General features: G+C 34.1%; 1 protein-coding gene across 1 annotated transcript in view; it reads right to left on the bottom strand.

Moving 5' to 3' along the window:
• Positions 1 to 13,264, bottom strand: part of LOC106461466 (urea-proton symporter DUR3-like) — a 38,545-nt gene that overhangs the window by 24,302 nt on the left and 979 nt on the right. Inside the window, exons 2-5 of the mRNA XM_013921290.1 lie at positions 8,035 to 8,157; positions 1,715 to 1,925; positions 1,384 to 1,596; positions 286 to 408 (exon numbers count right to left, since the gene is read on the bottom strand). Coding sequence (XP_013776744.1) covers positions 286 to 408; positions 1,384 to 1,596; positions 1,715 to 1,925; positions 8,035 to 8,157 — 670 coding nt within the window. The remainder of the gene's footprint in view (positions 1 to 285; positions 409 to 1,383; positions 1,597 to 1,714; positions 1,926 to 8,034; positions 8,158 to 13,264) is intronic.

Raw genomic sequence — 13,264 nt, 5'->3', positions numbered from 1 at the left:
ACGCTCACATCCTTTTAATTATGTTTGAATTACGAACATTGCTCAACATCATGAAAATTAAACCTTATTTTCAATAAACAATCCTGAAAAATATTTGGGGGTGCTTAACTTTTTTCCAGGTGTATAGATACATATCGACATTTATTTAATTTCTAAATCTAACTTATCATTTAACTCGGTTTCATTATAATACGCTACATAATAATTTGGAGACTCAGCCGGGATAAATTGTAATACGTGACAAACGAGATAATTAGTCAGAGTAACAACCTTTGTTTACTTTACCTACAATATTAATGATACCAAAGATTAGACCATTCTGAGACAACATGGTCAGGTAACTCCTGTTTTCGTTTCCTTCTGGACCAACAGCACAGTTCAATAGTTCATACACTTTTTCTGTAGAACCTACGAAAGCAAGCAAAAATATTTTATACATATTATGTCTCTGTGTTATCGTATGCCTGATATATAAAAGTTGTCAATAGAGCACATTGAATTTGTTATTTGACTATTACATAATACCAATGGAGCTCATTCATCATTTTAAAAACTATCAGTCTAAGAGTTCCACTAATAAAAAGCTGAATTAATTGCAGAAAATGGCTTTTGTTCAATATTGTTGCTTGATCCAGGAAAATTATTTATTTAACAAAAGTAAAGGCTTTTCAGGAGTTAATGACATGTGAGAGGCTTAACTTTTCTACTGATTTATAACAGAAAATATACATTCTACATTTACCGAGAATCACGTCGAAATTTTATTACAAATGCTACTAAGTTGCTACTCTCTGGTTCTGTTTTTATATTCATTTACAAATGTTCATTATATATATATAATAGTGCGTATGTTATTGTAAAACGAAAGTTTTACACTGCTAAATTAGGGACGGCTAGTGCAGTTAACCCTCGTGTAGCTTTGCGCGAAATTCAAAACAACCCAACCCTTTTTATCTAACTCCTTATTAGACGCCCCTCAGTGGCATAGCGATATGCGCTAAAAACCGGGTTTCAATACCCGTGGTGGGCAGAGCCCATTGTGTAGCTTTGTGCTTAATTACAAACAAACCTTATTAGACGATGTTTTTATCTTTCTTCCTCTTTTCGCTTAATTGTTTAGTATATTTTTCAGCATATTGAAGCAAGTAAGCTCAGAATAATTTTTTTTTCATACACGTGAGTTATAACAGACATAAGGGCGGACTTACAAGTTTATTTAAATAATTTATTCTTTTTCATTTACTTTCTCTGCGAGGAAATAAAGCCATTGACTTAACAAAGGAGTTGGTCGAATATTTCTTTCATAAATAGGTTTCTTATTCACTCATAAGCTGTTTGTTTAAGTTAGTTATTATTGTTATGTAAAAAATGTTTAGCACTTACCAAGAAGTCCTCCAACAGAGTTGTCTAAATTGTAAACAGCAAAAGCAAAGATTAACATTATGATAAAGATCAGAGCGGTATTAAAATAAGAGACATAGAACGTAGCGCCTAATCCACCAATCCACGTGTAGGTTCCGATGACAGTTACTACAACTAGCATTCCATACTCCACAGAAAACCCGCGAACTAGTGTGGTCATAACAGCTATTCCACCTGAAAGTTTAAAATATAAACTTTATTTTCTCTAAAGTAGCTAAATACATTCAATAGATTGTTCATTTCGAATCACCAAGTCGTAAGTCAGATAACTGTTATATTACAGATAACTCACCTAACATAAGCATGGCGGTAACAATCATGTTTGTAAGAAAAGCATAACCACAGAATGTCAGATGAGCTTTGGTTCCAAATCTTGCTTTGATGAGCTGCAGAAATGTCTTTGCTCCTGGAGCTCGAATCTTCAACTGCACTGACAGCATAGCAAATAATAAGATCTGTACTGTTGCTCCAGAAGCGTACCAGAAGGGACCACTGATCCCATACTGTATACAAGAAGAATGTGTTTTAACTTATCATGTATAAGCAAAAATTAGATCACTGTACATTGTAATCTCCAAAAACAATTTGTTTTAAGCAAAGACATTTCAGTTTTCAGTATACATCAGAAAGTTACGAATGGTAAGCTGAAAAGGAATTAAAGAAAGTTTTGAATCCGTGAATCATTTGAAGTAGAAGAGGTGAAAGTTATTTTTAGAATTATTAATAGACCCCCAGTGTGACAGCGGTATGTCTGCGGACTTACAACGCTAGAAACCGGGTTTCGATACCCGTGGTGGACAGAGCATGGATATCCCATAGTGTAGCTCTGCGCTTAACTACAAACAAAACAAGAGTATTAATAGCCTTGATGGATATTATTAAATTTATAGTTATCTCTAATTATTTTTGCAAAGTATAACACTCCTGAGGATGACGCAATAGTATACGTGGAAACATGTAAAGTGCATGAGATTGTTTTCCAGTTTCATCGGGGTTTTTTACCACTTTTTAACCTTGTACACTAAGTTATTATTTTAGTAATTTTGAGACTGGAAACAATCTCATTTTTATTGAATTGTGTATCAAATAATTGTTGTTTTTAAAAAAAAATAGCATTTAAGATCTAACATAAGCTAAGTTAATTGGAGAATATTTAGGAATTTCTCCTTGCTACTCAATGTTCGTTTAAATGTAGTTGACTGAAAATTTATTTTTGGTGTTATAAGCATCAGCATACTTTTGAGATTAGGTGTTTTCGAGTTTAAGAATATACACAACCGGAACTAAATTTAGTAAAAAAAAAAAGGTCCTTTAAGTTTCGTTAAAAACAATCACTGTAACTTATGTACTGCTGAGGTTCAGTAATCTCAACCCAAAGTCGTGGTGAAATATTATAATCTCACACAAGAAGCTCTGAGCATGGATCACCTGCTTAATGAATATGATCCCTTTAATTATCGAACCTATAAGATGAAATATTTCCTGAATGGCAGTTTAAAGCCCCATATTATGGGAATTATATAGGTTAAATATAATGTGCCTTGTCAGTTTACTCCATGAACAACACATCTTTAATCATTATTTAAACGGGGTAATGTTCCTCTGAGGGTACTGCCAGATGTTTCATGACTACCTTCGGCTGTAGGTCCGCACTTAACGATGAAACAAAGTCGAAAACATCATCTACAAAAGGCAGAATCAATACATAAAAAATCTTTTAAAATGTTGCTACTCTTCAATAGTACTTCTATAAACATCTCTGTTTTAGATCTATTCTACAAGGCGTATTATCAACTATCTCAACTGTCTTCATAGTTAAATAAATACCTTATAGCACAGAAAAACAATATATCTTTAATTTATGTGCTGCCTCTAATACTACGTTACCCACAGGCTATAACATAACATACGTATTTGTCAGTAGTTGGAGTAATATTCCAGATACAGATTTTGAGTGCGAACTCATGTTTTTCAGATATTATTTTCCTTATTCACATATTGTCGTATAGATTGAAGTGCCAGTGACATCTAGAAGTAAGCATTTATATATATGTAACTGTTCATTTAAAAATAGTTGTTTGTATTTTTGGATCGAGTATGCTTTGATCATATAAAAAAACTAAATTCAAACTTCTGAAACCCAAAAAGTTGAAAAACACATAAATATTACTGTTTGTACGCCGAAAGCTGGCGAGATATTTGAAACGAATAGGCCTAATATTTGTCAACAAAATTACGTAAACTGTAATTTTTCATAATATTCTTTATTTATCTATTTAAGATTCCAAATCAAACTTGTGTAAAAATGGCATTATATATTGTCTTTTGTCTCTCAAAAGACACTGCCCAAGAGGCGTTTCGTTCAAACCATAACCCGTGAGTTATCCTGAACGATGAGATGTAAAACAATTTCTGAAAAGAATAGATCTGAAGTGTTATTTTACGAACACCTGATTTGAAATGCGATATAAACAAATTAAGAGAGTTGTGATTTTTATCGCAAATATTATATTTATTTGTTCTTGATCTTTTGCCAGCTTTCAGATGAAATATCATTTCAAAACAACAATTAGGTAGCATCGATTGTTGGACCTTAGAGGTGATTATAACTACTGACTGAAGTTATTCTGTTTACGAGTTTAACGTTTTTATCACTACTGTTCCAGATCGTATCTCCAGTTTATTACTCCTTCTGGATTATTACACTTTCAGGATTTATTCCTTTGTTTGTATTAAATATATTTTGGTTTGCCTTCTGTGTTGGATCGCTACGTTATGGGTGAGCTAAAGGGGTTGTCTCCCACTAGACACCGAGGTAAGCCCTATTCCTAACCCGGCAATTACCCAAAGTAATCCATGTCATCCAATGCTCCTACTATATCGACTACTACATTAGAAGTAAATCATCCTAAATTATTTGCTGCTGTCTCTAATAAAACTGTTATATTGCCCACCTACGCCGAAGTTACATCTGAAGCATCGCTTCTCGTTCCTCTTTCTGTTATAGCAGTGTCGAACACTTCAGTTTCAGACATTATTTTCTATGCCTCATTCAGACGGTACACTTTTGACATCGGCTCCTATAGATACCAATTCTGTACCACATTTATCGGTGTTTTTATTATCTCAAATGGACTCTAAATTCAATATCATTTATAAAACACTTTTTTAGAAACCTATAAATGTTGTCTCCAAGCTGACATCAACCACTTTATATCAACTCGTAATTGACTGATCATTAAGGCCTATAATTCTCAACTGTTTGACATCCATTGAATTCAAATGGGTATCAAAAATATATGCCCTAACACTACCACCCAGAAGGTTGGATCCCCTACATTTAAACAAGATCCTTCACCTTCTTGAATTTCACTGTTTTAATTTCTCATTTGGAGAGTATGTCCAACCATTTCTGAAAAATAAATAATTTCAGAACTACTTGAAGACAAGATATCGATACAGTGAGCATTACATATTTCATGATTCGCGTTCTAACAGAAATCAGTGATGTAACTGATCACCTTTGTGTAAGTGGTGCTTTTATCTTTAAACAACGATATAGAGTAGAAGCTTCTAGGACACCTCAACCCAGTCCTTTGTACTATGGAAAATGCTTGTGCTAAAAGACTTATCCAACAGCAAAGTGCCCTAATAAGCCAGTCTATCCATAAGACAGACAGAGTACTAACTTAGACTCATGGACTCACTCCCCCCTCCACACACACTTGTAACACCTGGCAGCTAGACCATCCTACAAATACCGAAGAAAACAAACTGGATGATCCTGTTACATCTTCTTCAAACTCCTTCTCTCAACTTCCAACCATAGCGAACATTCTCTGATTTATTATTATTACTCTAAAAATATTCACTCATTCCAAAGAGCCTTTGTCCTGGGCAGCATCAACTACGCAGTTAACTCTGCCTTTAAACTGAATATGTACGCCTATTGTAAATTCAACACACAGTTATATTTCCGCCATTTATGGTATCCAAAGGGTAATGATACATCGAGACTTCTTGTTAAACTTTTTCTTCGTTGGTATTTGCTACTTCCTAATAAACAACTTTCTTTTAAAAACTGTACTACATGAAGAATCCTATGATTGAAATGTCCAAAACAAAACTTTTCTCAAACCGACATGAGATGCAAAATTATATGGTTACAATTGCCATCGTTGTGACTACCTTTAAGGTACTGACATAGCTGGCTTAGCATTCTGTAATTCGTGCTCATCTACCCATCCGGATTCATTTTATTCCCGTATCACCTTTCCTGAACACCATATTCTTAACGAATTCAGAATAATCAAACTTGCTACCATATATATATTTATTATTTCTGGGGATCACCTATCTCACGAATTCTACTACTTGTATAGAAATTTTAAAAGTTATATTTTCTTTGTTGAACTCAACTATCATACAGTATTTCATCAAAAATTACCGATTTTAATATACTTTGAGTTATATAGTTGGGTATATTTTGCTTCAATTTTCTCCAAGTTGTCCAAATTCAAACTCTTCACCATATATTGTTATAGCTTCAATCAATCTATTTTTTCCTCTCCCTCAGCATGTTTGATACGGTAGCGATCACCACCTTTCCATACAAGTTCAACTACCGACCAGGGTAAACTATCACCATCCCGACACAAATAGGATCTTTTTTAAAGTACCGTAATGCTAAAAACTGTCTTCAATAAATGACTACGCTTATATAATAAGAAAAGCATTTTACTCACTGTTTCTATAATATTAATTTCAAACCTTAGCTTACGAAAGAATAATAAGGTTTCTTAAATTTGAAGGCTCTGTTCATCATTGGCCCTTGCGTAAAATCGTAAACCAATCGAAATGGGAAAACATCACATTTTTTTTAGGGAATATTCAAGTACCTTTGATTAGCATGTTCCTTCACTAATGTTAACAATTGTCTTTTAGTAGAACCGATATAGTTTTGCTATCATCTCTATCTTGCTCTACTGAGGTTCCTTCTTTTGTTTACAACATTTTATACCTCTTTCTTTTCTTCTTTCTGGATTTTACCCTGATTCCTTAAAAATTCTATTTTTACTATTCTTAAAAACTATTAAACCTCCAACAAATATTGGTTGCTATGGGCCAATCAGTCTTACCAGTATCCTCAGTGAAACCTTCGAAAGCATTTTAGTTCAATGAATCCATAGTTTTATTAAATTTGTTGCTGATCAACAACTCTTGCCACCTACCCAGGTTGGATTTCTTTCAGTTATTGACACTATATAAACTTCTCATGTTATCGGATTTTCCCTCCAATCATTTTAACTCTAACAAGTCCTGTTAGATCTTTTTTTTAGTTTGAACGAGCTTTCGGCTCAGTCTGGCACCTTGGTTTAATCTTCAAACTACGAAACTTAACACTACCACTGACCTAAATTCGAATAATCAACTCATTTCTTTATTGAAGATACGCAGCTATTTCTCTTAAGAGAACTCTCTCAGTCTTTCAATATTTCTGCTTGAGTTTCTCCTCTATAACCTCTTTAGTATGTTATTGATACACCTAAACCAAATATTTTAAATATTAAATATCCTAGCATTGCAAAGGAATTCTTTGATAGAAACACTTTTTCTCCTATTCTTTGTATATATAGAAATTTCTCAACAAATAAGTTCAGCAACGTTTTCTTTCTCGAAATGTCATATATTTTCATATCCTCAGTCAGAATGTTTATTCTCAGAGGAAACTCTTGCCACCCGCTGATCATCTCTTAAATTCGCATGTTATGTCATTTCCAGTTGATGATACTAGTCATGTGGATATCCCAATGCCCAGTTTACCCAGTTATATCTATCCAAATAACCGAATGACTCTTTTTTTATCTTTCTCAGATAAATAAACTGCCAACTCATAGCATCATTTGATTGTTACATTTATACGTCATTCCTTCATCAGTTTCATCACCTCTCTTGGTTCAAGAGAGGACGTAACAGTCTGATGGCCAAACAGCTCCTCTGGCTGAAATAAAATGATAAGAAAAAAACTTCTTTCATCGTCCAGTCCAACTGGCGAAATCTGATACTTGATGAAAGGTTTTCCGGGCAATGACTTGTTGGAGATAAAAGATACATCTCAAAAGTTATTTATGCATATTTCCGGTTTGGAATCAATCATAGACAAATTAAATGCAATGAGCAATTAAACAGCTGTAGTTAACGTGATTTCTATCACAAATGTTAGAAACAGATAAAGATTCTCAAAGTTTTATGAAGGTAAGTCTTTTGTTTATTTTAGTACAAAGCTATACAATGGGCTATCTATGCTCTGTTCGCCTCATGGATGCTGTGATAGACTATACCTCATTCAAAATAATCCAAAACAGATTAAAACACGTCAAAGCATGCGCTGTTATATAAGTAACTCCTCACCAAAGTCATAAATTAAATTTTTCCTAATTTTCTGAGATATAAGAATTATTCACGCCCCCGTAGTTTCATATAACCGATGACTGAACAGAATCAGTTATATTTGGGTATGACATAATGTAACGTGATTAGCTCACTTGCCACGGACGATGTCTGTAATAGTAAGCTATTTCTATGGAGCAGAACATAAGACTACATGGTTACCTTGCTTGCCACGGCCGATGACTGTAACAGAGTTGCTGCCCAGGTCCACTGAGACACTATTGTTGTAGCTGTCAACCCGACGGACACTTTCCCACCTGCGTCAAACGCTGTGTCTAGATTGTCCTGGTTAAACGAGAAATATTATTGTAAAAAGTTTCATTTTAAGCTAATCATTTTGCTTCAGTTATTAAGCATGAAATGTTCAAATAGACTAGAATTCTGCTTATTGTTAAGCGCAAAACTACAAAATAGGCTATCCGTGTTGTGCCCACCACTAGTATTGAAACCTGGTTTTAGCGTTATAAGTCTTCAGAATTACCGCTAACCCACTGGGTAAGCTGTACTACAAGCGAATAAAATATCTATGTAGCTCAAAAGTAGCCTAATAATTGGTGATTATAATATTGGTCATTTATATATGTTTTACTTTTAATTATCAAATGTTAATGAAATGTAACTGGACTTTGTCCGCTTTTAGATTTGTTTGTTTATTTTGTTTTTAATTTTGCACAAAGCTATTTGAGGGCCATCTGAGCCAACCGTCGCTAATTTAGCATTGATAGACTAGAAGAAAGGCACAGCTAGTCAACACCATGCACCACCAACTCTTGAACTAATCTTTACCAAGAAATAGTGGGATTGGCCGTCACATAATAACTCCCTCACGGCTGAAAGGACGAGCATGTTCAGGGACGGTGTTCGAGCTCGCGACTTTCAGATTGTTCTAACCACCAGGCCATGCCAGGCCTCACTTTTACAAATAAAGGAAGCTGGTTATTTCTTAATAATTCTATTCACCAGACTTTTATTATAAGAAGACACAGGAGTAGCTACAACAACATTTAGTTCTTGTTTAACGATTCTACTTATCAGGCTTTCAGTTCAAGAAGGCATCTAATTGGTTATAAGAAAAGTTAGTTTTTTTTTGTTATTACTAAAGCGTTTAGCACAAGGAAACACCTAACTGGTTATAAGAAATTTTTATCCTAGCTTAACGTCTTTCTCTATTCTTTAGAATTTAGTGAAAGGATACATCGAGCCAATAGCATATATATATATATAAGTGGGGCAACAGAGCTAGCTAACACAGGGGTCAGAGTACCACCTGTCTCAGTTCAGTTCCAACTCATAAGGGCCCACTTGTACGATATACAAAATTAACACATTTAAGACCCAGAAGCGAGCCTGATACACAATTGCAACTCGTGAAAGCCCAATCTGTGAACAGGTCTAACACGGAAATCATTGAGGATACCTACGAGTCAATAAGTAGAATATTCCATACTCTTAGCACACGCACACATGTGGTAATATTAGACGAAATAATATCAAACAAGGTTTTACTATAGTTGTTTGTCTCCCGGAGGGACAGCGGTAAGTTTGCAAACTCAAAGCGTTAAAACTTGAGGCTCGATTCCCCACGGTGAACTCAGTAGCTAACCCAATGTGGCTTTACTTCAAGACAAACAAACAAATTTTACTTATGTTATAATTTGAGTGTCTTCCTTTATTTTTGTAACATTAGTAGTGTTGGGCTGTTGGCAGTAGGAAGAGCAAAATATTCTTGCTACTGGAGCTTCATAGGCCAAAGTAAGTCACTGCATTGATCTGGTTTCAAGAAAGTTTGGTTCTTGTTTACATGTTATTTTGTTCACAAGATGTTTAGTGCAAGAAGACGAAGAACAAATATTGTGAGGAGAACATAAGAAAAAAAATATAGTTATTTATATAGAAGAATTAACAAGCAGAAATTTTATAATTAATATCGAATAATATTGACGGGTCAGAAATATTTACACAATATGTATCTTGAAATTGATATTGGCACTTCCATTTCCCTTAACTTGAAAGTCATCTTGAACTTATTAAACTTAAAATCTTTATGTAGTTTCCACAAGGGCTATCTGACCAATGCCGTCACTAATTTTGAACTTATAGTCTAAAGGGAAGGTTTATTAATAGCAGCCACCAGTTCTTGGACTACTCTTGTCTGACCAAAAAGTGTAAATTGACCTTCATTTTTATAGCGCATTCATGGTCCCAAAGCGTGGAGCGCATTTTGCGGCAACGAGACGCAAGCCATTAACTCTTGATATTACAGTCTATATCATACATCATCTACAAGCCTATCTTCATGAGTTGATTGATGCACTTATACGTCCACCACCAACTCTAAGACTAATCTTTACCAACATTGGTTGACCTAAAACAATTAAAGTCGCGAAATACAACTTCATCGAAAAATATATTTTTGTTTACAATATATTTATTACTAGCGAAAGTACCCGGTTTGCTCGGATTATTAGGTTGATATATTATAAATGACTACGTCAGTGTGTTTATTCTGAACCTATTTTCGTATAGAAGAACAGTCAAAAATATTTTAAGCATTTTTATTTCCTAGAAACATAAAAACATGTCTTTTCTATGTGGTTCTTCGCTAGCTTGCCTCATTAAAAAGATGCGTGCACGCACTTGGATAATATGAGTAATAATACCCAGGTGCACACCCCCAGGGTCCACCTAGTGTAGGTGCAACATTTCAGGTTTCTAGGTTCTTTCCTCTTGGAACTGTGGTGGTCACACATACACAAACATGCATGTGAGCACGCACACATGTGCGTGTCTGCTTGTGATTTCTGTTTGTAATATAAGGAACTATTTCTTTTTATGTGGTTTTTTGCTACCTTGCCTCATTAAAAAGATGCGCATGCGCGCACACACGTGCACATATCCTTTATATGTGGTTTTTCGCATAAAAAGATGCGCACGCACGTAGATAAGTAATAATACCCATGTACAAACCTTCACGTGCGCCCGCGTGCGTGTCTGTCTGTCTGCGATTTCTATTTGTAATATAAAGAACTACTTCTTTTCTATTTGGTTTTTCGCTAGCTTGGTGTTATGTGGTGGAAACTGAGATAGTCTGAATTACTTGATCTGTAGAGAGGACCAAAGTTTGATATGAAGTCTGACTTGGTGCGTGCAGGAAAGGACTGACATATTGTGAGGATAAAGCGATTTGCCGTTATTCAAGAAAAATAGCTGTGTACATCTTCAGTTTAGGGTGGCTTTTTAGAGGGAGAAGAGATACTTGGCGTGGGGTGAATAAGGGTTGAAAAGAGTTACTCGACATGGAGTGAATACAGGTTGAGAAACTGCAGGAAGTTTAAAGTAATTTACTTGTAAACTATGCTCGGGGCTAACACGTTTACGTCGAAAGCTACAAAGTGAATGCTATAAGGAAGAATACTGGTTCATTTTTTGTTTATTGTTTTAATTTCCCTGGGGTTTTACAGAAAATATTCTTTTAAATAACGTAACCTTCTGAAAAAAATTAAAGTATCAAAATATATCATATCTCCTTTTGCTTTTGTTTCATATTACTTATATTTCTACATGAGTAATATCGAAATTGATTTATTTCATAAAATTATAATTAATAAAAACCTATATGACTTATAGGCTTTTATGTATGATAAAACAAGTGTCAGCTAAAGAATAACTTCCAACACGTCATTCTCAATTCAGCCAATTGAGAAGACCCAACAAGAAGAATGCATTTACTCAAATACAGTTTATTTCTGGTAGATACTATTGCCGATGAAGCGTTTCGGTCAAAACCATAAATAGTCAGTTTGGCTGGGTCTCAACATCGAATGTTTTATTCGAAATATCATTTTCAAATAGCCTTATTCTATATGATGTGTAAGGTAAAGGTTTGTACATTGGTACTACGAAACAGGAAATTTGTGAATTTTAAAGCTTTTATTTCTAAAAAAAGCAAAATTTTGAAATAAACTTGCAATTTTATACGAAATAACTTTATCGAAAAACATTTCTATCAGATTTTAAGATTCCGTATTCGCTGTCATTAACATACTGTAAAAACCCAGTTAGACGATTAAAAAACACTTCAAAATCGTACATTTGTTTATTTGTTGTTAAGCGCCAAGCTACACAATGAGGTGTCTATTTTCTGCCAATCACGAGTATCGAAACCCTATTTTTGCATTATGAGCCCTCAGAATTAACGTTGTGCCACTCGAAGAGTATTACGCAAATAAGTTAGAATTGATGAATTGAAATAATATTCGTAACTAACATAAAGCAAATAAGTGATAAGTGTACAAATAAATCTCTTTACAGAAAATGTTTCGTTTTTATTATACATTTTTGTATAAGTAATTGACGTCAACGTATGTGTTTTTTGACGAATAAAATGGACTTTGCTCATAATTAAAATAAAAATAATTCGAACATCTAAAGAATGCTACAAGTAAAAATTACCTTAATAACTCCCAAGACAGTATCATAGCTATTGAACTAAAAGGCAGTGACTTTTATGCTTATTGCTGAGAAATGATCAAAACTCATCTAATGTCATTTTTCATTCAACATTTCTTGGGAAAATTTCTGGCGTAACAGTAACACTTGTGGAACACTAATGTCATAACAACAATCACTAAAACCCTTGTGGAAACTGCTGGTACAATCGAAATTACAACACTTGCGGAAACTCGTGGTAAAATAGTAATCACTAAAATCCTTATAAACAATACTAGTACAATAGCAATCACAACAACACTTGTGGAAACTAGTGGTAAAATAGTAATCACTAAAACCTTGATGGTACAATACAAATTACAACAACTCCTGTGGAAACTTTTGGTAAAATAATAGTCACTAAATCCCTTGTAGAAACTGTTGTTACACAAAGCAATTGCAAATACCTTATTCATCTTTATTTTTCCGTCTCCTTCTGGGTTAAAATAATATATGCTATTTTATAGCATTATACGATTATAAATTGTTAACATGATGTTTAGCAAACATCTTCAATTATTCATAATCGCAGTTCCAAGTCTTTTTCTCTGTAAAACATAAAGAACACTAAAATATATATTTTGTATGCTTTAGGAAGTTTCGGGAAATTATGAAGAATTGCTTCAAATTTGTAAGTTTACAAATAAAGATAAATTTTGTTAAACAAGACCGATGTCTGTAGGTTTACTTTCTTCTTAGAATTCTTCTCAAGAAGTCGATAAGCCGTCTTAACGTTGTTAGAACAACGGGTAAAAGTTGTAGCTAGTGATGAGTTGTCGACGCGTTTCGAATGCATTCTGCATCCATTATCAAGGCTGAATGTTGTGTGAATTGTGATTACTGTTGGTGGATATTTATAGGTATGGGTAAGAATTAAATATTATTGTTTGTTTCAGGGCAGCTA

Source organism: Limulus polyphemus, unplaced genomic scaffold, assembly GCF_000517525.1.
Source record: "Limulus polyphemus unplaced genomic scaffold, Limulus_polyphemus-2.1.2 Scaffold965, whole genome shotgun sequence".
Taxonomy (NCBI): domain Eukaryota; kingdom Metazoa; phylum Arthropoda; class Merostomata; order Xiphosura; family Limulidae; genus Limulus; species Limulus polyphemus.
This window is presented reverse-complemented; position numbering and strand designations above follow the sequence as displayed.